The sequence below is a fragment of the Thamnophis sirtalis genome, unplaced genomic scaffold (genome assembly GCF_051295495.1).
Source record: "Thamnophis sirtalis isolate CommonGarterSnake01/CBP01778 unplaced genomic scaffold, rThaSir2_p1.2 scaffold_4, whole genome shotgun sequence".
In the NCBI taxonomy this organism is placed as follows: Eukaryota; Metazoa; Chordata; class Lepidosauria; order Squamata; family Natricidae; genus Thamnophis; species Thamnophis sirtalis.
In genome coordinates, this window is record NW_028261384.1 from 89,258,196 (window position 1) to 89,281,592 (window position 23,397).

Sequence of the window (23,397 nt, forward strand, 5' to 3'; positions counted from 1 at the left end):
AGTGACTATCTGAAGGGCCTCCCGGTCCAGGTAGGGTCGCAATTGGTGCACCAGGTGGACCTGGGCAAAGGTCCTCCTGGTTACAGCCGACAAATGATCTAACGTCAGCTGTGAATCCAGGAGGACTCCCAAATTGTGAACCCTCTCTGAGGGACGTATGCTTTCACCCCCCAGGCTAAGGGATGGAATAGCTGGACCATTTTTAGGAGGGAGCATCAATAGCCACTCGTTCTTGTCGGGATTGAGTGCAAGCTTGTTCGTTCCCATCCAGACCCTAAAAGCCTCCAGGCACTGGCACATCACTTCTACTGCTTCACTGAGTTGGCACGGGGCGGACAGATACAGTTGTGTGTCATCCACATATTGGTGGTATTTAATCCCGTGCCGTCTTATGATCTCACCCAGGGGCTTCATATAGATGTTAAATAGGAGGGGGGACAGGACCGAACCCTGCGGCACCCCATAGATGAGGGGCCTAGGGGTCGACCTCTGCCCGCCGACCAACACAGACTGCGACCTGTCCGAGAGATAGGAGGAGAACCACCGTAGGACGGTGCCTCCCACTCCCACCTCCCGTAACCATCGCAGAAGGATACCATGGTCGATGGTATCGAAGGCCACTGAGAGGTCAAGGAGCACTAGGATAGAGGAGTGACCTCTATCCCTGGCTCGCCAGAGATCATCGATCAGTGCGACCAAAACAGTTTCTGTGCTGTAACCAGGCCTGAAACCGGACTGAAAGGCATCCAGATAATCGGTTTCATCCAAGGACCGTCGGAGTTGAAAGGCCACCACTTTCTCAACAACCTTCCCCACGAAGGGAAGGTTGGAGACTGGACAATAGTTGCTCAAAATGGCTGGGTCCAGAGAAGGTTTCTTCAGGAGGGGTCTCACCACCGCATCCTTTAGGAGGAGCGGGAAGGTTCCTTCCTGGAGAGAGGTGTTAACTATCATCTGGATCCAGCCACATATCACCTCCCTGCTGGTCGAAACCAATATACAGGTGGAGGCACTCACCGCTCCCATGGCCTTGTCCACTTCCTCAGGAAAGACAAGTTGAAACTCGCTCCATAAACTCCGCTGAAGACCTTCCCCCGGTACCTCGGATGGTACCATGCAATTGGAGTCCAGATCTGTCCGAATCCGAGCGACTTTATCCATTAGAAACTGAACAAATTCCTCAGCTCTACCTTGTAAAGGGTCGTCCGCTTCCCTCCCTTTTAGGAGGGCGCGGGTTGTTCTAAACAAGGCGGCTGGGCGTGATTCAACGGATGCAATAAGAGCGGCAAAATGCCCACATTTTGCCGCCCGTATTGCCACGAGATAGGCTCTGATATAAGCTCTCATCAGTGCTTGGTCTGACTCAGATTTACTGGCCCTCCAGCGGTGCTCTAGGCGTCTCTTTTGGCGCTTCATCTCCCGGAGTTGCTCGGTAAACCAAGGAGCTCTCCTGGATCCACTACCTCGGAGAGGTCACAAAGGCGCAATCCGGTTTAGAGCCCCCGCCGCCGCTGTATTCCAGGCAGCAACTAAGGACTCCACTGGACTGTGGACGAGAGCGTCAGGTATTTCTCCAAGCGCCGTCTGAAATCCCATAGGGTCCATCAGGCGTCTGGGGCGGAACCACCTAATCGGTTCCTCCTCCCTACAGTGGGGGATTGGTTTCCGAAAGTCAAGCCTCAGTAGGAAGTGATCAGATCATGACAAGGGCAAGATCTTAATACCCCTCAACTCTAGATCACGCCACCACTGCTCCGAGAGAAATATGAGGTCAAGTGTGTGACCCGCTGAGTGAGTCGAACCCCGAATTACTTGGGTCAAGTCCATGGCTGTCATGGAAGCCATGAACTCCTGTGCCCCATCAGAGCGTTCACCGAGCGTAGGCAGGTTGAAATCCCCCAGCACCATAAGCCTGGGGAACTCTACCGCCAGCTCGGCTACTGACTCAAGGAGCGAGGGGAGGTCTGTTGCAATGCTGTTGGGAGGTAGGTACATTAACAACAAGCCCACTTGACCTCCAAGGTCCAACTTCACCAACAGGGACTCACACCCAACAAGCTCTGGAGCAGGGATCCTACGAGGAACTAAAGACCTTCGGACGATGACAGCCACTCCCCCACCCCTTTTCTGGGGTCGCAGCTGATGAAGCACCTGAAACCCTTCTGGGCACATTTCAGTGAGGGGGACTCCTCCCTCCGGGCCCAGCCAGGTTTCAGTAATACATGCCAGGTCTGCCCCCTTGTCTAATATCAGGTCCCGGACGAGGGGAGCTTTGTGAACCACAGACCTGGCATTTAGCAGCAACAGCCTGAGACCAAGGTCCTGACCACTCTCACCATCTGGCCCTGGAGTGGAACTAACAGAGCTGGAAGGGGGGATAGCTGTGAGTTAGTGAACCCTCCTTCCCCGGTAATGGCTAGCCCTGAAGTTCCCATCGTACCTGCCCCTCCCCGTAATGAACGTAATGCTCCGGCCCACCCCCGCAACCGTAGGCCTCATTTCCCCCCTCACAGCCTCTGTTCCTTCCGGCAGGTGATTTATATCAGTCATTCTAGAATGGGAAACAGACCTGGGCCCCCCTACCACTTCTGCAATGGCACTCAGTGGAGGAGGCACCAGGTATATTCCCAATCCTCACCTACGTACACAACCACTCACCCATACAGTCCCCACATAAGTTAGCTAAAAACACAGAAAATACAACAGTAATAAGATTTTAAAAAGTGGGTACAGACATCAAACAGGCACACCATCCACACCACATTCATAAAATTTGCGAAGCACTGCGCTAGTGCGGTTTAAGATAAATGGTGGTATGGAAGGAGGAGGGAGAGCTGCTCCGCTCCTCTCCCTTCCTTTAAGTCCCAGAAAGACACCCAAGGCCAAAGGTCCAAAAGTCCGTGTTGTGTAAGGTGGTTGTAGATGGAGGGGGACAAGGCGTAAACGCCAGGTGTTAATGAGCAGCAACTTCGCAGTCTCACACCCTCCAGATCAAGATGTAGTTCAAAACAATCACCAATAACGGTCCATAGGGGATATGAAGATAGTGTGTAGGGGAATGTCTTGTCTTCCCCCTCTCCTAAATTTCTGAGAGGTCCAAAGTCTGGGGGTCCAAAGTCTGGGGGTGGCTGGAACAGATCGAGAGGGGAGAAGGGAGAGGGACGGTTGTTAATATGCCAAGTCCCCACCCCTGAATCTGCCATCCTCTATCGCTCCTTTTCACAGACTGAATGCACCATAAATGCTCAGACCATGAGGTCCTAGGCGTTATATCAGATGAGCGCTGCCCGAAATAGATGTTCCAGGGGCAGTGACGGGTGGCAAGCGGTCGAAGGAGGACGGATGTTACAAGGCCAAAGCAGATGGTCACAGGCCAAGGCGGTGGAGAGTCAGTGCTGGGTAGGGAAACAGGTGAAGGCTCCGCAGGCAGAAGAAAAAAATGCCCAGACACGCAGAAGGGCTAAGGGGAGAGGCTGCGACAGCGAAGAGGCAAGCAAAATGGGGGGGGGCGTCCAGGAATGCTACAGCGGCGGCAACCACAGCCATCCGCCCGGCCAAGCCCCGATAGATTCCCGCCTCTCTGGGGCAATGGAAGATAGTAATGTCCGTTTATAGGGTCCCCAAGGCTCACCGCTCGGCTGAATAGAGTCCGAAAACGCCAAAGGTTAAAGTAAAACGCTGCCGTCAGCAGCGCGGCGCCACCATCTTCCTCTCCACGCAGCGTGTGTAAATCCGGGCCGCCGAGAGTTTCACCGCTCGAGATCTTCAAAATGCCCAGTCCTCTCGTGTTCCCTGGGCTCCAGTCCTCCCCGGAGGACTTTTTGGTAATATTGTAGCAGGTTCCGAAGGCTCTCCGGGGTCTTTCTCGTCACGCTTTCTGCAGAGCAAGAAAGCCTGGCAGCCATTCGGATCTCGCACATGCGCAGAGGTAATAAGATTAATAAGCGTTTTAACAATGTTTAGTCTGAATTTCATCATCCTTCCTCAACAGAATTGTGCAATGTTTTTTCAAAAAATTCAGTGAGATATCTGTGAATGTAATATAAGATTGTAAGTCAGCACTTCCTTCATTATTCAAAACTGCTTACCAGAAATTACTTATTTAAATACCTTTGTTGTGATTGGGTAATAGGTTTTATGTTCTTAGCTAAAGAAAAGTATTTTTACCTAATTTTGAATAGTTTACCCCAAGTTTGGAAAGCATTGTTGTAGCTAAGTAGGTCTAGAAAAATTCCTACCCTGCAGAGCATTTACTATAGTAACCTATTGAGGCAAATGAGAGAAGGAAGTACAAGCACCAATAGCCAACTACTATGTATAAGTGTTTGGAGCAGCACATGTTTTTATTAGAAATTGTAATCAGTGTACAGCCAACATAAAACAAGATTTTTTTTTAAAAAAAATTGTCATTTTCTACTTCACTGTAATTCTTGCTGTCATTTCCTGCATAATGTTTTCTTTTTTCTTTTTAACTTCCTGAAAGTCTGATCAACTCCAGTACTTGGGATTGGAAGTACAGGTAGTCCTTGACTTACAACAGTTCAGTTAGTGACTATTCAAAGTTACAATGGCACTGAAAAAATGACATGAACATTTTTCACGCTTATCACTGTTGCAGCATCCCCATGGTCACGTGATTTACATTCAGATGCTTGACAACTGGTTCATATTTGCAGTGTCTTGGGGTCATGTTATTCGCTTGCTGGTAAGCAAAGTCAATGGGAAAACTAGATTCACTTAATCTCGTTACTAATTTAACAACTGCGGTGATTCACTTAACAAGTATGACAAGAAAAGTCCTAAGAAAGGGAAAAATTCACTTAACAAATTTCTCACTTAGCAACATACATTTTGGGCTCAATGGTGATCATAAGTCAAGGACTACCTGTATATCATTTTGAAACCTTTCAACTTTTGAATGTATCTGATCCCAAACTGTACATTTGTAAAATAGCAATGTTACACTAGGCTTCTTTATATTTCTTTTAGGAAATAGAGCATGATCCACTGCTAAGAGCCTTTGTGAATGTTTAAGATTACAAATAGTCTTTAAAGTCTTGTTTATTACATCTTGTGCCCCCAAGTGCTTTAAGATAAGTGATAAAATGGTAGGAAAAACACTAATGGTTGGTAGTAAAAGAAAAATATGCCTAAACATAATTAAGAAGCCTTATGGAGGATAGCATAGACATTGACCAGAAAAGTAACTCTGTAGTACAGCAGTAAATGCCCTAGGATTAACTTTTTATATCTATTAGTAGGCTGAGAATCTATATAATCAAATGAGATACTTCATTGGATCAAAAGCCTGTATACATGGTTATAAGCGCTATATAATATCTCTTATTTTGCCCTTTGTTTGTGGGTAAATTGTTGCACACTATAGTCATCCCAAAGGTACTTTTTCAAGGGGAAATTGAACTTTCTTGTTTTTATTTGAAAACGTTTTGCTTCTCATCCCAGAAGCTTCTTCAGCTAGGGTCATACTCGAGGCCCGTGATGGCAAATCTCTTGCATGCATGCCATAGGTGGCATGCGGAGCCATTTGTTAGGGCATGCAAGGCATTGCCCTGTCAACTCCAGTGCATATGTGCGCACTGGCTTGCTGACTTCAGCCTTCTTTTGAAGCCGCTTTTTGCCCTCTGGAAGCTTCCTTGAAGTCTCCAGAGGGCGAAAAACTGGCCCTATAGGCATACCGGAAGTTTGGGAACAGATTTCCAGTTTGCTTGTAGGGCCTTTTTTCGCCCTCCAGAACCTTCAGCAGGCTTCCCTGAAGTCTCTGGAGGGCAAAAAACGGCCCTATGAGCAAACTGGAAGTCTGGTTTTTCCATAAGGCCTTTTTTCACCCTCTGAGGCCTTCAGGGAAGCCTCCTGAGAGCTCCGGAGGTTGAAAAACAGCCCTACGGACAAACTAGAAGTCACCAATCCCGAACCTCTGGGTTCCCTTAGGGCTGTTTTTCGCCCTCTGGAGGCCCTGGAAGCCCCTGAAGCCTCTGGAGGGCCTCCGGGGAGGTGAGGACTCACCTGTTTTTGCCCTCAGAAAGTCTCTCGAGCCTGGGGAGGTCGAAAAAACCATGCTAAAAGGGGTGGGGTGGGGTGCCACATGCATAGCATCATGGGGGTGGCACGTCCACGCACAACTCCCCTGCTTTTGGCACAGGATCCAAACAAGGTTAGCCATCACTATTCTAGGCAGTTAGCAAGCACCAGTATATGCATAAAATTGGAAAGAAATATGACTTGCTGTATAGTCAAGACTTGCAGGTGTAATTTAATCCCATTGATATGAGAATAAGATCAGTAGTACAGTATTCATGTCCCTAGTGTTTTCTTTATTTTTCACATTACGTCTCTTCTACCACACACTACTTTTTAAAAATTGTACTGTAAACATTGAGTCAATCTTTCAGTAAATATAGTTGACAGCTCTCCTTTGTTTTTTCACTGAAAAAATTGGAAATGGTGGTCACGGAGGACATTCTAGTCTCTTTTACAATTTAGGATTATTTGTCATAATGACTAATAGTAATCCATTTAATTTAATTAGCAATACATTTTTGTGTTCAGTGGTATGTAGCATATTTATTGCATAGTTAATGGGTGTTTATCTTGTCATTAAAGGGTAAATATTCCATAGTTATGAAATAAATTCCACAATTTATGTCAACTAGATTTTCCATTTTGTTCTAAGTCTTTAAGGTCTGAAATAGAGTTATAGTAATTCAGTCATGCAGTGATAAACTCGATTACTAGGACTTGTTTAGATTTTATTTCATCTCATCCAGTCCCTTGTACATATCAGACATACAACAAAGAAATCCAAAGTACCTCCTGCTTGGCCCAGATCAGAGATGCTTAACGAGTATCTTTTACATCTTCAATTATCACTGCATATGCTCTCCATTGCAAACTAAATGACAACTTCGCCCAAAAGTTTCATATGATTATTGACCAAAATCTATGTAATAGTGGCAGATATCTGTAGCTCAGGTGTAGGATGAGGATGAAGGTTTGTTCTCTGAGCTTGTGGGTTGGTTTCTGAACATTTTGTTAGTCTCTCTCCACACCAACACCAAACAGTATTAGTTCAATTGGAACAACACAAAAATTATCAGCCATGCTACCGCCTGCTACGCTCGTGAGTTCATTGAAGCCTGGCACTCCACAAGTTATTCCATCAAACAGACTCATTGACCTACAACTAATCCACGAACCCCTCAGAATCCAAATCAACCACACAGCCAATCAGAGACAGCATCAACCCTCAACCAACTCTTGCAACCTCCCACCAGCAGTTCACTTCCCAATGACCCTAACCTCATGAAATCTCCTTATCACAAGACCAATCACAAAACCCACTGATGACTCACAGCTGACCCATCACAAGACCCTCACTTGACACACCCATACCTGAAGCCCTTATAAAAGGAAAAAACACTGACACTGGCATCCTCTAAACTCAGCTGAAGATGTTACCCAGCCTGGTAACTAAACATTCAGAAACCAACCCACAAGCTCAGAGAATGAACCTTTACCCTCAAAATTTATGGTTCCCTCACTTCCTACCCTCTACTAGCTGGAAGTTGAAGGCGTACTACCCCTATAAGACAATGCTAATGTCATAGACAATCTAGAAGGGTACTAGTTCATGATATCAAATGCTACTGAGGAATCTAAAAGGACACATTGCCCTCATCCATATCCATATCTAATGTTTTCATCATAACTGAGCTGAAACCCATGATAGCGAACCTATGGCACACATACCACAGGTGGCATGCAGCGCCTTCTCTGGATACCTGAGCCATTGCCCTAGTTCAGTTCCACCATGCATGCGTGTGTGCCTCCCTCCAGCCAGCTGGTCATTGGGTTTCTGGCATGCATGCGAGGGGAGATACCCATGCCTGCACGGGGTGGGGCACATGCAGGGGTAGCCGCATGTACATTGCATTTTGGGGATTTTGGCACGCATGTACACCCGCTTTGGGCACTCACTCTGGAAGCGATTAGCCATCACTGGCCTAAAACATCATTCAACCAATATTCTCTATAATTACACTACCTTCTTTAGAATGCCCCCCCCCCCTGAAAATTGGAAACTTGCAGAAATTATGCAGTACATTATTTAATAAATGATTCATTCAGAAAATGCTTTTGAACTTTAAAAATATGCGATGAAATTGTTTTTTGCCTAAGAGATTCCTGTTTACGAAATTCAACTAGTGTGTCTTTTACTGAATATGAATAGTTAAGGTAGTCTTAGATAGAGCATTGTTATATTTTTGAATATTTATTTAATAGTTCATTGGGTTTGTTTTCTTTGGCATTTACTACTAAGTCTATAAACTATAACGCCTAAAGTCCTGAAATAAAGTCCCCTCGCCCATGCCTAGGTGGTGGGGCATGTGCAGGGGTAGACGCACGCACATTGCATTTTGGGTTTTTTGGCATGCACGCACACCCGCTTTGGGCACTCACTCCGGAAATGATTAGCTATCACTGGCCTAAAACATCATTCAGCCAAGATTCTTTATAATTATACTACCTTCTTTAGAATTCATATTTGTATAATATGAAATGTGTGTATGTGTGTAATTGTTCAATTTCACTTTTTAATATCTATATTATATTTTCTTTAAACTATCTTTGTTGAGACCTCTGATTTGTACTATTTTTAATATTACAGAAGAAAATTCACAGAAACAAACAGAAGATTTTGGAAGTCAGTTTACTGAAATTTTCATTAAGCAACATGAAAATATCACTCTTCTGTTGACTTATTTAGAGGTGAGATTTTTTTTAAATTATTAAATAAATATGTCATTTAACTGAGTGACATTGTCATAAATAAAATATAACAGAATAAAAAAAATTGAAAGGGCCCTTGGAGCCCTTCTAATCTAACCCTCTGCTCAAGCAGGGATATTATTCTGGACAAATGGCGTCCAGTCTCTTAAAATCGCCAGTGATGGAGCACTCACAACTTCTGGAGGCAAACCATTTCACTGATTAATTGTTCAGAAAATTGCTCCTTAATTTTAGAATTGATATCCTTTTGCTAAACTTACTTTTTGTCTTGTCCTCAGGTGCTTTGGAGAATAGGTTTACCATCTGTTCTCTGTGACAGCATTCAAATTTTGGAAGTCTGTTATTATGTCACTCTTAGTCCTTAATTTTGAGGCTTCGATGTTGATGTTGAAACGTTGGAAAAAGTGCAGAGTAGAGCAACTAAGATGATTAAATGCCTGGAGACTAAAACATTCAAAAAATGGTTGCAAAATTTGGCTATTGTTAGTTTAGAGCAGGGATGTCCCTACTCTAGACTAACTATAGACTAATACCTGTGGGGTGCTAGGCCTGTGGTGCCTCTGACAATGCAAACATGTGTGGGCCATGTGTGGCCTTCCCAAACTCCATTTTCGCTGGTAGAGGGTTGCAGGATGCCACTGCAGCCAAAAACAGAGCTCGAGAACCCGTTTTCAATGCCCACTCAGCCACGCCCACCCCGGCCTCCTGAGGTCAAACACAACCCTGATGCAGACCTCAATGAAATCAAATTTGACACTCCTAGTCCAGAGAAAAGAAGGACTAGAGGTGACATAATAGCAACATTCCAGTATTTGAGAGGCTGCCATAAAGAAGAGGGGGGTTAGCTTATTTTCCAAAGCACCAGAAGGCAGGGCAAGGAACAATGGAGGGAAACTAATCAAGAAGAGAAGCAGCTTGGAATTAAGAGGAAACTTCTTAACTATGAGAACAATTAACCGTGGATCAGGTTGCCTTCAAAATTTGTGAGTGCTTCTTTACTGGAGGTTTTTAAGAAGAGACTGGCAGCCACTTGCCTGAAATGGTATAGCAAGGGGTTTGACTAAAAGATCTCAAAGGTTCCTTCCAATTCTATTTTGAATTGAAATTGAATTTTGTTCATTAGACTAGACATTCCCAGTTTTGCAACAGTTTATCATACATTTTAGCTTTCAGCTCTCTAATCATCTTTATTGCCCTTTGCACTCTTTGTAGAGTCTCAATTTTTTTTCTTTTTTTTGTATTGTGGTGACCAAAGCTGGACACAGTATTCCAAGTGTAGTCTTATCAAGGCAGTATAAAAGAGTACTAATACATCATGTGATTTTTGAAACTATCCTTCTATTGATGCAATCTAGGATTGCATTGGCTTTTTTGACAACTCCAGCACACTGCTGGCTCACATTTAAGTGGTTCCCACTAGAACTCCTAGATCCCTCTTACAGTTACTGCTGTTACAGGGTAGTGTACATAGGTACTTACGATCACCATTGGAATCAGAATTTCCATTGCTGAGCAAGGCAGTCAATGTGAGTTGTACCCAATTTTACAACATTTTTAACCAGGATTGTTAAGCAAGTTATTGCAGTTGTTTAGTGAATCATGCAGTCATTAAGGAAATCCACTTTGGCAAATTGACTTTGCTTGTCAAAAGCCAGCTGGGAACGTTGCAAATGATATTCACATGATGCTGGGATGCTGCAAATGTCGTAAATACATGCCATTTGCCTGACACCCAGATTTTAATTTCATGGCCAGGGGGATGTTGCTGTGGTCATAAGTGCAAGCATTGGTTGTAAATAACTTTTTTCATCATTGTTTTAACTACAAATGGTAAGTAAATGAATGGTTACAAGTCATGGACTACCTTTTTTCAAGAGCATTTTATATCAATGTTAATGATTATTTCAAAACTTTTGAACAGAGATAAGCTATTATTCTATTGCCCACTATAGCTAGAATTAGACATTTCACAGCAAATACATACCATATTTTTCAGAGTATAAGACGCATCGGAGTATCAGCTGCACCAAGATTTTGAAGAGGCAAATTAAAAAAAAAAGTTTTTGTACTCTGCAGACCTCCCAAAAACGGCCCATTTTTCACAAAAACAGGCCCATTTTTCATTTTAAAAAAGGGCATGCACAGCATTTAGGAGACTTATAGAGTGCTCCTGGGGGCTGGGGGGAGGGCAAAAACGAGCAAAAAATGCCCGCACTCAAGCAAACTGGCAGTAAAGCCGCCCAGAACCCACTCCTGATGCATCCTCATCCACACACTCGCTGTCTCTCCACTCATTTTCACATTATACGTGCACCCAATCCGTAAAACTCAGGATCCAATGATGACTTCCAACAAATATATCTTCAGCAATGCTTTTACCAGTCTCCTGTTACAAGTCGTGAAACAAGCTTTTAGCCGCCTTCTGTATCAATATTGGGCTAAGGGGCACACGCCACTGATCCTAATAATATTCAGTCCTTAGGCTGAACAGCATCTCATTTCTTCCATAAGTTTTCTTTTCCTCTTGGTTATTGTGGATTGCATAAGTTACTGGACTTTTCACATGTTCCATGATCTTGTCTTTGCCCAATGATTTGGTAATGTTCATCATGTTTCCCACTTCTCTTCAATTTGTCCACATTGTCTGCATTGTGAAGGTCAGAAAGAAAACGGGGGTGGGGTGGACAGGAAAGTGTTGTATGCAATATGCCAGTATGTTTGAGTTTGAGTTTGAGTAGTTTATTTATATGCCACCCTTTTCCCTGGGGGGACTCAGGGCAGCTCACAATTCGGAAGGAAAGGGAGAACAAAGAGATTAACACATAAGACAGTACATCATTAAAAGCACAACATTCATACAATTCGGGTGGCTTACGGCCTGACGGGACAGCCAGGTTTTAAGGGCTGTGCGGAAGGTCTGGAGGGTGGTGAGGGTACGAATCTCCACGGGGAGATCGTTCCATAGGGTCGGAGCTGCCACCGAGAAGGCTCTCCTCCGCGTGGTTGCCAATACTCTTCAAGGGCAGCCCCATGTAGAGCACATTGCAGTACTCCAGCCTGGAGGTCACAAGGGCACGAGTGACTGTTGTGAGAGCCTCCCAGTTCAGGTAGGGGCGCAACTGGTGCACCAGGCGAACCTGGGCAAATGCCCCCCTGGTCGCAGCTGACAAATGGTGTTCAAAAGTCAGCTGTGGGTCCAGGAGGACTCCCAAGTTGCGGACCCTGTCTGAGGGACGTAGTATTTGACCCCCCAGCCTGAGAGATGGAACACTTGCCAAATTAGTGGGAGGGAAGCACAACAGCCACTCGGTCTTATCTGGATTGAGCACAAGCTTGTTAACCCTCATCCAGTCCCTAACAGCCTCAAGGCCCTGGTTCATCACGTCCACCGCTTCATTGAGTTGGCACGGGGCGGACAGATACAACTGTGTATCGTCCGCATACTGGTGGTATTTTATCCCGTGCCGCCGAATGATCTCGCCCAGCGGTTTCATGTAGATATTAAAAAGTAGGGGGGACAGGACCGAACCCTGCGGCACCCATATGTTAGTGGCCTAGGGGTCGATCTCTGCCCTCCGACTAACACCGACTGCGACCTGTCCGAGAGGTAAGAGGAGAACCACCGTAAAACAGTGCCTCCCACCCCCACCTCCCGCAGTCGTCGCAGAAGGATACCATGGTCGATGGTATCAAAAGCCGCTGAAAGGTCAAGGAGTACCAGGATGGAGGCATGGCCTCCGTCCCTGGCTCTCCAGAGGTCATTGGTCAATGCGACCAAAGCAGTTTCTGTGCTGTAGCCAGGCCTGAAGCCAGACTGGAATGGGTCAAGATAACTAGCTTCCTCCAAGGACCGCTGGAGCTGAAAGGCCACCACCTTCTCAACAACCTTCCCCACAAAGGGGAGGTTGGAGACTGGACGGTAGTTGTTTAGAACGGCTGGATCCAAAGATGGTTTCTTCAGGAGGGGTCTCACCACCACCGCCTTAAGAGCGGGGGGAAAGACCCCCTCCCGAAGGGAGGCGGTGACAACCGCCTGGATCCAGCCCCGTGTCACCTCCCTGCCGTTAACAACCAGCCAGGAGGGGCACGGGTCCAGTACACATGTGGAGGCACTTACAGCTCTCATGGCCTTGTCCACGTCCTCAGGGGCAACAGCCTGAAACTCAATGTCAGAGCTGGGTGGTGCACCAGAAACTAATCTTTTCTGATCTTCTCCTGATTTTTAGGACTTTCAAGAATAAGAGTTAGGGGCCAATTTGTTTCGATCTGTGAAAGTTTACAACTCAAAAATTCATAAATAGAGTATATTTGTACAGCATTCCCAGTTAACCATTTCAGTCTAATACATATTTGAAAGAGACATTTTGCAAGAAATCATGAAATTTGTGTGTGTTGGAAGCAGGGGATGGGACAAAACCTACTTACCTACTTCACTTGAGCCAATTAATAAAAGTTAGTAGGAAAGGATTATAGTGGAAAAAAAATTAGGGAAAGATCCTCACTGTGATTGCATTTCTCTTCATATGCTACACTACTATTCTGTACAGAAGAGTGAACATAAAATGAAGGATATTTTAGCTTCCTTTTGATTCTGATTACTCACTTGAGTATTTTCAGTTCAACCAATTATTCAAACAAATTTAACTGTTTACATTTTAACCAGAAAACAGAGATACTGCACATCTATTTTTTTCAGATGTGTAATTTTTGAGGCATTCCAAGGGCTACCCCCCCCCCCCCCAAAATACATGAGCCCTGTGGTATGTGGACCATATTTGAAATACTGGATTGGAATCCTGTATATCTCATTTGTTCCTCCTCTTCCATCTGAGACAGTTATAACAAGCTGCCACAATCTTCTGTTTACATTCTTTGCTTTCTTCCCTAGCCCACATCTATGTTATAGGAATAATTCAGGGTAGCTCTAAGAATCTGGAGCACTGACCATATGGTGAAGCAATGAACTTAATTTGATTTTAAATTTTATTTGGATAAAATTAAGAAATAGTTTGCCTGGGCTATTCATCTCGGAAATTTGTTATGAGTACAAGTTAATTTCACATGTATATATCCTTCTTAATTTTACCTGAAACTTTTTCCTTATAAACTAATCTAAATTACTTGAGAAAAGCTTTTTAGGTATTGCTATTGCTTGACATTAATTATTTGGCAGATTTGTACCGTAATATATCAATCAATAGTTTATTAGTTATTAACCCCAGAGAAAAATATAAATACTAGCTTCTTTAGAACTGTTGCATTGCACTATTGCCACAATAAAACTTTAATACTTTATCAATGAAATATATGATCATTGCAGGAGTTTGACTTTCATGTCCGGTGGCCTGGAGTAAAACTTCTTACAGTATTGTTAAAACAGCAGGGTCCCCAAGTGCAGCAGATAATCTTAGTCAGTCCTATGGGTAAGTATTTTTAAACCTTTACATCTATTTTTAAATGTAATAGCTATTTATTAATTATATTTTATTAAACAAATTTATATGTCTGCCCAATTCACACATGGTGTCTCTGGGCAGCATACAGGAATAAAAACAGATATCCAAAAAAATTGATAAAAAAATTAAAATCATTAGCATTACTTTCTGGTAAATAATGTTTTCTGTAGTATGAAAAGATAAGAGTAATAATAAGCATATGTTTTGAAGACCATAATTGAGTAATGAAATGCTGCAATATAGGAGTCTCTATTCTGGATCAAACAATACCCTGATTCAGGCAGTGTGGGTAGGCAGTATGGGGCAAGAGCTGGGAGCTTTGGAATTGTGTTCCAAAACCAATTAAGATGTTATTTAATCAATCCCTTGAGAAAGAGAGAGATTCTATGTAGATTCTCAAACATCCAGGTCATGATTGTTCCAAACCTGCTTTTTCCAAAATGCATCCAAACTTTTTTTCCCTTTGAAATTGTTTCTGTTCTCATCTAAGAAGCTTCTTCGATCTGATTGACTGGTGAGGAATGGAAGAATGTATATTGTTTGCAGTTATCTGGTTGTTAGCACTTTGATCATTGGTCATTAGCTCTCTAAAAGACATTGAGACTAATTGGGAGTTTTTCTGTATCCTCAAAGTCACCTGAGAAAAAAGAGAAAGAAAAAAACACATTAAGGATTCCCTATAAAAACTGGTCCTTCATCAAAACCTCAAAAGGATCCAGCAGCAGCTCTTTCATAACAAAGAAGAGAATAACAAATGGAGCAATGTTGTCATTCCATACTTTGCAGGAATATCTGAAAAGCTCAGGAGGATTTTCAATCAACACAACATATGTGCACACTTTAAATCCAGGAATACATTAAGACAGAAACTTGTCCACCCCAGGGACAAAACATCCATTCACAAACAATACAATGTGGTATATGCAGTGCAATGCAGAGAGACATCTGTAGACCTGTACATTGGGAAATCAAACAACCACTTCACAAACACATGGTATAATACAGGAGAATCAATTCATTACGACAGGAGTCAGCAATCCATTTGAATCTGAAAGAAAAGGTCACTATTTGAACACAGCAAAGTTCACATATTGGACTTAGAGGATTACTAGTTGAAAGTGGAGTCAAAAGAGTTCATGTATGTTAATATTGAATAGCCCTTAACAAAGGGGGAAAGGATTCAACATCACCTGTTTACAAAGCAGTCCTTTCAGCAGCCCCAAGAAGGTTCCACATCCATTTACACTCTGATTCAGGTGACTACAGGTAACCATCCAAATGGTCCAAGGACTCTCAGAGTGGTAACAACTAACCCTCAAAATGCTAACAGGTGACTGCAAAGAATATAAATCATTCCATTCCCCATCCATTAGTTAGAAGTGCAGAAGCTTCTCGGATGAGAAGCAAAACATTTTCAAAAGAGAAAATAAAGTCTAGGTGCCTTTTGGAAAAAGCACCTCTGGGACAACCTCTTGATTAGGGCCCAGAACCTGTCTTATCTGTTTCAGAACTAAAGATTGTACAATAGCTGCTCAACTGAATTTAGTTTATTACAGAATATGGCAGTTGAATTATTATTCATAGTGGCTGCCTAAAGAATCTGATAATTAAGATGATGGATGAATTAGATTTTCAGTGCTATGTATGTAGTGTATTGTAATAATCTACCATGGATTTTACTGTTATACTCTGGACAACCTGTTCTTGTCTATGAGAAAGTTAATTCATTGCTGTACGTTATTAAAATATGTTTCTTGCTTGCCATTCCATTGATAAGATTAATTGTACTCTCTAGCTTCACTTGATTCAAAAGTTGAGCATAATTTTCCATATTTCTGGTAGTCATATTTCTAGTCAGAATATTAAGGTAGGTTACAGTGGTGCAAGAAACACATAGACTGTACTATTTTTTATTCTCTGAATGCTAACAAGCCATTAAAAAGTTTCTTAATTTATCAAGAAAACAATATGGGGAGGAGAGGGGGTTATACTTTAATGATGTCTCATATGACATGAATGTAGAAATTCATATATTCAGACCTTGATATTTCAATTTAGTAGAATCAGTACTGGCCAGATTAGATAAGGCTTTGCTTGAGACCTTGAATGTCCATGGCTGATTAAAATAGATAATTCTCCCTTAAACTCAAATCTATCATTTTTTTTCTAGGAGTCTCAAGGTTAATGGATCTACTAGCAGATTCTAGAGAAGTCATAAGAAATGATGTGAGTAGATATTTTACATTCATGCAACATTTTATTAATGTCATTCTTTTCTCAATTGTAAAACCAGCCCAGTGTTTTTTAGCATTTATGTTTCACTGAAAATATGATATAATCAGAGTAGATTATTATAGACTGTGCTTGAAGAAAATAGGTTTATTTTTAATTAACCTCATGCTGAAAATCATAAGAGATTGACAGGTTTATTGTAAATTGATAAACAAGTTTCTTCTGGTTTTGCACAGAAAATTATTAATCTGAAATGACACTTTCTTTGCTTATAACTGTATTTCCTTGCACTTCACATCCCTAAATCTTATATTTTCTTACTCATTTACATGTTGTGATTGCTGTCCTTATTTTATAAATTATTAGACATACATTTTGCATAGTTAGAAAAAAAATCTTTTCTTATTTTTCAAGCATTTTTAACAAATGTCTAGACAGATATTACCATATTTTTCAGAGTATAAGACGTACATTTTCCCCTCAAAAAAGAGGCTGAAAATCGGGGTGCGTCTTACACACTGAATAAAGCATTTTTTGCCTTCCAAAACCTTGCCCCTTCACCAAAATGGTGGTGCATAGCTTGTAGGAGGCTTTCAGAGAGCTCCTGGGGGCTGAGGGAGCAGAAATGAGTGGTTTTTGCTCAATTTTGTTTCCCCCCCCCCCAGCCCCCAGGAGCACTAATGCCCTTTTTGGCAAAAACAACAACAACAAACCCTGGGCTGGTTTTCATGAAAAACAGGCAATTTTTTGCTAATTTTTGCCCCCACCCCCACCCCAAAAACACTCTACAAGCCTCCTAAGGGCTATTCATGCCCTTTAAAAAAAAAAAAGGCCTCTTTTTTTCCGAAAACGGACCATTTTTGGGAAGTTTGCGTGGTATAAAAAAACATTTTTTTAAATTTGCCTCTTCAAAACCTTGGTGCATCTTATAGCCTAGTGCATCTTATACTCTGAAAAATACGGTAACTTATCTAATTTTAGATAAGTTAGAGATATGTTTTCAGGTGCAGCAGCCACTATTCTGCTGCTTTATCATATATGAATCATGTCTATATTCTTTGGAAAGTTCAAACAAAGAAAGATCCAGGAACCAAAACTTCCCATTTACAAGTTCATATTTATTTATTTATTTAATAATTTGAGAGAGAATTCTAAAATATAACCATAGAAGAAGAGATGGCACTGTAAATTTTTAAAAAAAACTAGGTGCCCACAATGTATAATAGTTTATCCTTGCTATTCAAACAATTAACTTAAACAGTACAATTCTACTATTTTTACTCCATAATGTGGCATTAAAAACCCTAAAATATAGGTAAGGAAGAAGTTCTGGCTCATTTGAAGAAGCTGCATGATGGAGTACTTTACAAAACTACTTATTTCCCCTCCATTCTCTGTTTTTGTTAAAGGAGATTTGAGCAACAGAAGATGAAATTATATGAGAGAAAGGTTCTTATTCAACTGTTCTCATAAACTTTTAAATGATTTTATGGAATATATACTTATGCTGGTTCTTGTCTGCAATTGGTGGTTGTTGTCTTTTGTTTTTAACTGCAATGAACATTTTGCCTCCCCCCCCCCTTTTCTCCTCCAGGGTGTTTTGTTACTTCAGCAGTTAACAAAAAGTAATGCAGCAATCCAGAAAATAGTTGCTTTTGAAAATGCATTTGAAAGATTGTTAGATATCATAACAGATGAGGGTAATAGTGATGGAGGTATGTTCCTGAAATCTGCATTTTCATTCCATAGTTATGAGTTCAGATAGTTCAGATTTATAAGAGCTATTAAATTAATGTCTGTTAACCACTCTATTTTGCAGGCATAGTAGTTGAGGACTGTCTTCTGTTGCTACAAAATTTGTTGAAAAATAACAATTCAAATCAGAATTTTTTCAAGGAAGGTTCTTATATTCAGCGTATGAAACCATGGTTTGAAGTTGGTGATGATAATGCTGGTTGGTCTGCACAGAAAGTAACCAATTTACATTTGATGCTTCAGGTAATTTCTTATCCATATAGAGTAACATTTAATTTTGTACTAATGTCAAATGGAATAGAATTATCTTTGAAGTTATTTAAAAATGATGCTTTGGATATTTTCAACACACCTAAATCATTGTTTGCTTTTTTTACAGCTGGTACGTGTACTGGTGTCTCCTACAAATCCTCCTGGTGCCACCACCAGTTGTCAAAAAACCATGTTTCATTGTGGGTTATTACAACAGCTTTGTACAATTCTGATGGCAACTGGAGTTCCTGCTGATATTCTTACAGAGGTAAAATACTAGAGAATAGTAACTGTTGCAAGATAAGATGATGATCAGATAACAAGAGGAAATTATCATAGCCTTTTCTGAAATACTGAAGTTTTTTAAATTTCCGTAGAACTTTAAAATATTGACACCTAATTACAGGTAATCCTCAACAATTGAGCCCAAAGTTTCTGTTGTTGTGATGCAGTTGTTAAGTGAATTTTGCCCCATTTTACAACTTTCTTGCCACAATTGTGAAGTGAATCACATCAGTTGTTAAGTGAGTAACACAGTTATTAAGTGAATCTGGCCTCCCCATTGATTTTGCTTGTCAGAAGGTTGCAAAAGTGATGACATGACTGAGACACTGTGACCATCATAAATACAAACTGCTTGCCAAGCATCTACATTTTCATCATATGATCATGGAATTGCTATAATGGTTGTAAATGTGAAAAATAGTCATAAGTAATTTTTTTGGGCTGTTGTAAATTCGAATGATCACTAAATGGTCTATGGTCACTATTGAGGACTACCTGTGCTTGATTCAACTTCATCGTTTCAAATGTAAATTTAACTAATTTTGGATTATTGAAAACTTTTGACAAACTGTTCAGGTCTTCTTTTATTTCTGTAAAGATAACCTTCATTTTAACAATGTTATTAGGGAATAATATTATTTTAGAATATTTTATGGTGTTTTATATCATTTGCAAGTGAATTGGACTGATGTCATTCAGTTAATTGTTTTTCAGATTTTGTAGGATAGCATGTAAAAGTTGTCTTTTAGAGTATCAACTCATTCAATGTAAACAGCTAAATGCACAAAAATTGCTGAACGTTCAATAATTCCATATTTTTCTGATTGCGTGGAGTAACAAGTAATAAAATATTGTCCAATCTTAAATCTGTTCAGCAATCATGTTACTTTCATATATTCAGAGAATCGAAATTGAAAATATTTGATTGTATTTTCATAAATAAATATAAATACTATTAGTGGGCATTTTGTATAATGTAGCATAAATCAAAGATACAAACTCAATATAAATTCATTATTCACTTCCTGATTCTGACATTTTGGTTTGATTTCTTTGTGTTTGATTTCTTTGTGTTCTTTAATTCTTATTTTCTAGACCATTAACACTGTATCAGAAGTAATTCGAGGATCTCAAATGAATCAAGATTACTTTGCTTCAGTAAATGCACCTTCAAATCCTCCAAGGTATGTTAAAGAAAATGTAATGCAACTTTGTGTAAAAATCAATGTTTATGGGAGGATACACAGTTAGGTGTAAATCGGATATAAAAATTTGAAATGTTAATATTTAATTATAAGAAATGGGATTTGATATTGAAGATATTCTGAGTTTTCATGATTTATTTATTAAGAAATTTTCTATGGCCACCCAATTCACTCACAATGATACAGGGCAATTTACAGCTATAAAGCCTCAATACAAAAGTAATAACACCTTTCCCCTGGCCACAACATCAGATCAATTACTTGATGGACTCCATGTCACTCTGAGATCCTTTTTCAAGAGTTTGCAAAATGAGGGTCTTATTTCTGTAGTGATGATGTTCCACAGGGCAGGGGCTACCACAGAGAAGGCCTTTCTTGGTGCCACTAGATCATGGGTGAGCAACTAAGGCCCTTTTATGACGTGTGGACTTCAACTGCCAGAATTCCTGAGCTATAGTTGCACAAAGGCCCTACTGACTATGACTGCTACTTGTTCTTCAAGCAGGAATCATGAGTTCAGGAGAAACTCCAAACACTGGGTCTGTTTGGGGCAGGGCAACCCCATCCAAGATCAGAGATGGCAATTTCCCATGAATTGAAGAACCCCAAACCCAGAGCCATTCTGTCTTACCAGGGTTTCAGTCCATTGCTCCCCATCAAGCCCATTACGGCCTCCAGGCACTGTGAGAGACAGGCCACAATATGTTTTAACTCACCATGGTCTGCAATATACATACTGTATCAGAAGTAATTCGAGGATCATCAGCATATTGACCTTCAGCCCATGTTGTTCAGCCCAATATGTCATCAGCATATTGACCTTCAACCCATGTTGGTGGATAATCTCATCCAGTGACTTAATGTATATGTTAAACAGAAGTGGAGAAAGTGCCAAGCCCTGTTAGACCCTTCAAAGCAGAGGGTGAGGCTGGACTTCTTGCTTCCTATCAACAATGACTGAGAGTGACCTAAAGAAAGGAAGTGAACTAGGAAACACAGTTCCCCACCCTTGCAACCCCCAAAGCCATTTCAGAAAGTTATCATCATCAATGGTATCAAAGGCTGCTGGTAGATCAAGTAGAGCAAGGATGAACAAGCTACTCCATGCCGCTCTCATCAGAGATCATTGGTCACAAAAACTATGACCAATGCCATTTCTGTTCATATCCAGGCCTGAATCCTGACTGCAAATGGTCCAAATAATCTGTTTCATCAAGGAAACCAGAAGTACACTCATAGTAATGTGGTATTGACAGTTGTTTCATATACTCAAATATGATTTTTATCAGAGGTCTATGAATTGCAAATCATTTGTTTCTTAATATCAGAAAGAAAGTACTATGTTATTTTCTTTTTGAATCAAGTTCAAAAAGCAGTTAAAGGAAAGTTCAGATCTAAAAGTAATACTGAGTTGTAATTATTTCTAGTTGCCCCTCGGCCATCTTTCTTACTCTTTTTGGAGACCTCAAGCGTTGAACTCGGACTTCTATGTGTAAATAATTTTTGTAAATTGCTGTCCTGGGAAGAAGAGCCACATTAAAAAATATGTGTAAAATGAAGTAATTACTTGGAAGAATTAGAAAAACAAAAATGAGTCATATGTTTTCTGACAACTTGGATTAATTAATATATTTTCTTTTACCTATTAGTATATCAATTTTATGTACATATGAACCACATTTTTATGGAAGCGTACAGACTTAAAGTAAAAAAAGACTCTTCTTTCAATCACAGGCCTGCAATTGTTGTACTTCTTATGTCAATGGTAAATGAGAGACAACCATTTGTCCTGCGCTGTGCTGTCCTTTATTGCTTCCAGTGTTTCTTATACAAAAACCAAAAAGGGCAAGGAGAAATTGTATCAACTCTTCTACCTTCAACCATTGATGGTACGGTATTGGAAAGTTAAATTCCTACTTCTAACTTTAAGTGCAAAATTACATGATTATGGGGAGGGAGGAAAATTCCACTTACTTTCAGGAAGCTTTTCCTTATAAGTGGTAATTGTAGAGTTTTCGAGTTCTGTTCATTTACAATTGCTCCAGAAACAAACTTGGCACTATTGTAATAACACATGAAATGGCATAATAGAAATATTATTGAATGCTTCTGTAAGTTGTTTGAAAATCCTTCTGTTGCTTTAATGTTGAAGAATACTTTATTTTCTTAATGTGAAGCTCATTTCACTTAATCCCTTTTTGATTCCAGAAATGACAATGATATTTTAACAAAATAAAGTATCAATAAGCGGCATTAGACTCTCCCAGCAACTTTCTTTGGGGTTTTTTTTCTATTACCTGCTGTGCTGGAAAAAAAAACCTCATAATAAGATATCATTAACAAACACAATAATAATACATAATATTATCACATTTACTGATAATTGGCCTTATCTAACAAAATGAAATTCAACATAGATAAAAGTAAGGTTTTACACTTAGGCACGAAAAACCAATTATATAGGTAATTAATTACCAATAATTATGAGAGTCCTAGAGGACAATCACTGAATAGAAATAGAATAGAATAGAATTATTTGTTGGCCAAGTGTGATTGGACACACAAAGAATTTGTCTTTGGTGCATATTTGAGCCAACAGTGTGCAGCCAAAAAAGCCAGTGCAATCCTAGGCTGCATTTAGAGCGATAGATTCAAGATCACATGAAATTCTAGTTCCACTTAACAAAGCCTTAGTAAGTCCACATTTGGAAAATTGCATCCAATTCTGGTCACCACATTATAGATAGAGGTAGAGACTTTGGAAAGAGTGCAGAAAAGATCAACAAAAATATTTAGGGTTCTGGAAGCTAAAACATACGAAGAATGGTTGCAGGAATTGTGGAGGTCTAGTATGGTGAAAAGAAGGACTAGAGGGGACATGATAGCAGTATTCCAATATTTGAAGGACTCCTACAAAGACGAGGACACTATCTTCCAAACCACCAGAAGACAAGATAAGAAAAAATGGATAGAAACTAACCAAGGAGAGAAGCAACCAAAACTAAGGAGACATTTCCTAATGGTGAGGGGAGTAAACCAATAGAATAGCTTGCCCCCAGAAGTTGTGAATGCTCCATCACTGGACGTTTTAAAAAAAGAAACTGAACAGCCATTTGTCTGAAATGGTATAGGCCAGTGTTGGCGAACCTTTTCGGCACCAAGTGCTGAAAACCAGAACAGCTGCCCAGTATGCCTATGTGCGCCGGGAAGATGATCTTCTGGTTTCCAGCATGTGTATGCACACCAGCCACCTGGTCTTCCTGTTTCTGGTGCACATGTGCATGCGAAGATCAGCTGGCCAGTGTGCATGCGGAAACCGGAAGATTATCTTCCCAGCGCATATATGCACCAGGTGGCTGCTCTTTTGATTTTCGGAGCTCACGCACGTGTGAAGACCAGCTGGC

At 40.9% G+C, this 23,397-nt stretch overlaps 1 protein-coding gene across 2 annotated transcripts in view; it reads left to right on the plus strand.

Moving 5' to 3' along the window:
• USO1 (USO1 vesicle transport factor) overlaps positions 1–23,397 on the plus strand; it is a 59,268-nt gene that overhangs the window by 9,815 nt on the left and 26,056 nt on the right. For both annotated transcript variants that reach the window (XM_014068158.2, XM_014068175.2), the window contains exons 5-12: positions 8,687–8,787; positions 14,129–14,231; positions 16,435–16,490; positions 18,091–18,211; positions 18,316–18,494; positions 18,631–18,771; positions 19,884–19,972; positions 21,728–21,882. In XM_014068158.2, coding sequence (XP_013923633.2) covers positions 8,687–8,787; positions 14,129–14,231; positions 16,435–16,490; positions 18,091–18,211; positions 18,316–18,494; positions 18,631–18,771; positions 19,884–19,972; positions 21,728–21,882 — 945 coding nt within the window. The remainder of the gene's footprint in view (positions 1–8,686; positions 8,788–14,128; positions 14,232–16,434; positions 16,491–18,090; positions 18,212–18,315; positions 18,495–18,630; positions 18,772–19,883; positions 19,973–21,727; positions 21,883–23,397) is intronic.